At 43.1% G+C, this 3400-nt stretch overlaps 1 protein-coding gene across 1 annotated transcript; it reads left to right on the top strand.

Annotated features, from left to right (window-relative positions):
* The first annotated feature begins 590 nt into the window (after positions 1-590).
* LOC117702338 (TD and POZ domain-containing protein 1-like) lies at positions 591-1880 on the top strand. Its single transcript, XM_034493543.2, has one exon. It carries the CDS (start codon positions 619-621, stop codon positions 1714-1716), a length of 1098 nt encoding a protein of 365 aa, XP_034349434.1. The 5' UTR covers positions 591-618; the 3' UTR covers positions 1717-1880.
* The last annotated feature ends 1520 nt before the right edge of the window (positions 1881-3400 follow it).

Below are 3400 nucleotides of genomic sequence, written 5' to 3'. Positions count from 1 at the left end.
AGTACTGGTTTTAGCCTTGTTATACTAGCTGGACCTCAGCCTGTATGTTATTCTTATAGATCCTCTTTCTATTTATAAAGAGAATTCATTCTGTACTTTCTCTAAGGGACCATGACCAATACAGCACACTTAAAATGAGAGTGTATAAAAATTTCCAAACTCTTCCAAAGTTGTATATAATAGCCAAAACTAGTTACCATTAACCTAAGATTCAATAAACACAAGCACACAGAGACCACACACAAATAACAGAGAGAGAGAGAGAGAGAGAGAGAGAGAGAGAGAGAGAGAGAAGACAGAGAGGAAGCAGAACACAGAGAGATAGAAAGAGTGAATGTTACAGACATAAAATGAGAGATAGAAACAGAGAATGTCAGAGACAGTAAGACAGACAGAGAGAGGAAAAGACAAAGGGATAAGGAGACAGAGAGAGACACAAAGAATGTCAGATACAGAGAGCGAAACAGAGAGATAGATGGAGAGAGAGAATGAGAATTTACGACAAATTGAAAATAAATTTAAAGTGTATCTATAATTGTAACCAAAAGGATGAAGGGTAAATAACATATAGTTCTTCTTTTCAGATCAACTTTAAAACCCAAACTACCTCCAGCAGAAATGTCAGGGGACTCGGAAGCCAAGAGGTGGGGCTCCACAGAGACCAATGTTCAGAAATTCCGTTACAAATGGACCATTAACAACTTTTCATTTTGCATGGGGGGAATTCTGAGAAACATCACTAGCCCAGTGTTCTCAGTAGAGGCCAGTGACAAAGTGGCATTCTGTTTGAGCGTATATCCAAACGGGGTTGATGATAAAAGCAAAGATTACCTGTCAGTTTACTTGGTGTTGGTCAGCTGTTCAGAGAGACCAGTTTGGGCAAAGTTTGAGTTCTGGATCAGAAATTCTCAAGGAAAGAAATATCAATGTACAAAGAGCCCCAAGGTTGTAAGCTTTCTGCAATACCAACACAGGGGATTCAAAAAGTTCGTCCTTCGAGATCTCATTCTCTCCAATCTGGATTGGCTTCTCCCTCAAGACCAGCTCACCCTCTGCTGCAAGGTGAGCATAGTAGGAGCTTTTGTTAGTATGCCAAGACAGAACATGACACTTGCAAACAAGGATTCGAGGAACAGGTTGACAGATGACCTAGGGGAGCTGTGGGAGAAATCCCAATTCACAGACTGCTGCCTGTTGGTGGCTGGCCATGAATTCAGGGCTCACAAGGCCATCCTAGCAGCTCGCTCTCCAGTTTTCAGAGCCATGTTTCAACATGAAATGAAGGAAAGCCTAACAAACCGTGTTGAGATCCAAGACCTGGATCCCCAAGTCTTCATGGAGATGATGGGCTTCATTTACACTGGGAAGGTGTCACAACTACAAAGCCACTCCATGGCCACTGGTGTGCTGGCAGCTGCTGACAAGTATGGCCTGGAGGGCTTGAAGGTCCTGTGTGAGGATGCCCTCTACAGGAATCTGTCTGTGGAGAATGCTGCAAACACTCTCATGCTGGCTGACCTCCACAGCACAGAGCAACTGAAGGCTCAGGCCCTGGATTTCATTTCAGTCCATGCTTCTGAGGTCTCTGAGACCTCAGGGTGGAAGTCAATGGTAGAGTCACATCCCCACTTGGTGGCTGAGGCATTCCACTTTCTGGCTTCTACACAGTGTCCTTTCTTGAAGCCTAAAGTCCTCTCAGGAACGAGCCAGCTATGACCTACATCTCTCTTCCAAGAGCAATAACCAGTGAGGTTACCATTGACTTCTTGTTAGAGAATGGTATTCCAAGAGCATTTACAGTGAATCTGGGAAAAGGCAGCATGGTGGCTCCGGATTTGAAACAGCTGTAATATGTTAGGCTGGCCAGTGTGACAAGGTCAGCACTGCTGTCTAGGATATTCTACTGAACATCAACCCTGTTGATATTCTTGTTTGGTTTTGTCTGATGTCTTGAAAACTGGGATTTAATTCAAGGCTGACCCTAAGCAAAGCCCAACTAAGTTCTCTGAAAAAAAACATGTCTGCACTGGTTGAGCAGAAGAGATGACTGGGGCCAAAGGAAAGGAGAAATCAAACATGAGTGTTTACTCATCAGAGAAGGAAAGACAATGAAGACCTTTCTTTTTAAAGACTCAGTTTGTGGGAATTCCAGCTGCAAAACAATTACTGCTCCCTCAAAGAACTCTAAGTAACAAGCACACACAGGGGAGTTTTCAACCACCTGTAAGTGGTGATTCAGAGGATCTGAGACCCTCTTCTGGTCCCTATGGCCACAAAACCACTCTGTAGATAAAGCCATATCCAAATAAAATATAATATGATTAAGAGTTTTGAAATCAGTCTGTGCTTTCCAGAGATGTTTATGTTCAGAGTAGTCAAGTGTAGTCCAATCAGCCAAGCTCAGCTGTGGATGTTTGTGCAGCCCCCTCACTGTCCTTCCAGTATTAGAAACACCTGGTTTCTTTCTTGGAGTTTAATGTTGGCGAAATGAGAACTCCATCATGCTCTTATGACAACTGAGAGAGTAGGCCAAAGTTGGGGGAGGGGGATCCTACTCTTTCTGGGAGAGAAGTGTTTGTGGGTCAAGGCATGCAAAAATCTTTTATGTGTTTTGATATTAGTAGGGATTGACTCATTATTGATTCATGCTTCCTAGGCCAGTGGTTCTATAACTTCCTAATGTTGTGCCCCTTAATACAGTTCTCCATGTTGTGGCCAATGAATCATTAAATTACTTTGTGGTTACTTCATAACTGTAATGTTGCTACTGTTAGGAATCATGCTGTAAATAGCTTATATTCTTCCCATATCCTGTGGATCCCACAGATCTTTCTCTTCTAACCTCCCTCCCCCCACTCTGTGCTCTGTCACAGCCTTCAAGCCAGGACTGCACCTTCCTAACACCTACCACAAGTGCTACTCTTTCTATGGTATCAGAAGGCTAAAGGCATATCCACACCTCTCTCTTTGCTCCCCTACTTACTATTTCCCATTCTCATTTCCAGCTCTATAGCAGGAGATCTGCTGTGCTTTTTGTTTCCTGTAATGCACCAATGCTAATGGATCACAGACACTTCTCCCCCAACATTCCTTACCCAACTCAGCCCAATACCCAGCCTCCATCCCCAGGAGCCATTCTCCTTAGACTTCCTTTTTCATAGCCAGTTAAGGAATATCCTACTAAATGGTTCTCAATTCAATCACTTTAATTGGCAGGATCAGCTTATCAATGCCTCATAATCTGCATCCTCCACTGGTGAGTTCTGTCCTCTTCAGACTTGGAACTACCATACTTTTCTGCCTTTCCTGACAAGGGAGAGATTTTGTTGTTTTCTAAGAGCTGCAGCATATATTCAAGAGATATCAAACATTAGGGTCTATTAATACTGTCCTTATGTAA

Source organism: Arvicanthis niloticus, unplaced genomic scaffold (assembly GCF_011762505.2).
Source record: "Arvicanthis niloticus isolate mArvNil1 unplaced genomic scaffold, mArvNil1.pat.X pat_scaffold_70_arrow_ctg1, whole genome shotgun sequence".
Classification (NCBI taxonomy): domain Eukaryota; kingdom Metazoa; phylum Chordata; class Mammalia; order Rodentia; family Muridae; genus Arvicanthis; species Arvicanthis niloticus.
Note: the sequence above shows the minus strand (reverse complement) of the source record. Positions and strands in the feature narration are given on the sequence as shown.

Bases quoted from the DNA above. Each gene is read 5' to 3' on its own strand.
- LOC117702338 (XM_034493543.2), top strand. From the start codon at position 619: ATGTCAGGGGACTCGGAAGCCAAGAGGTGGGGCTCCACAGAGACCAAT.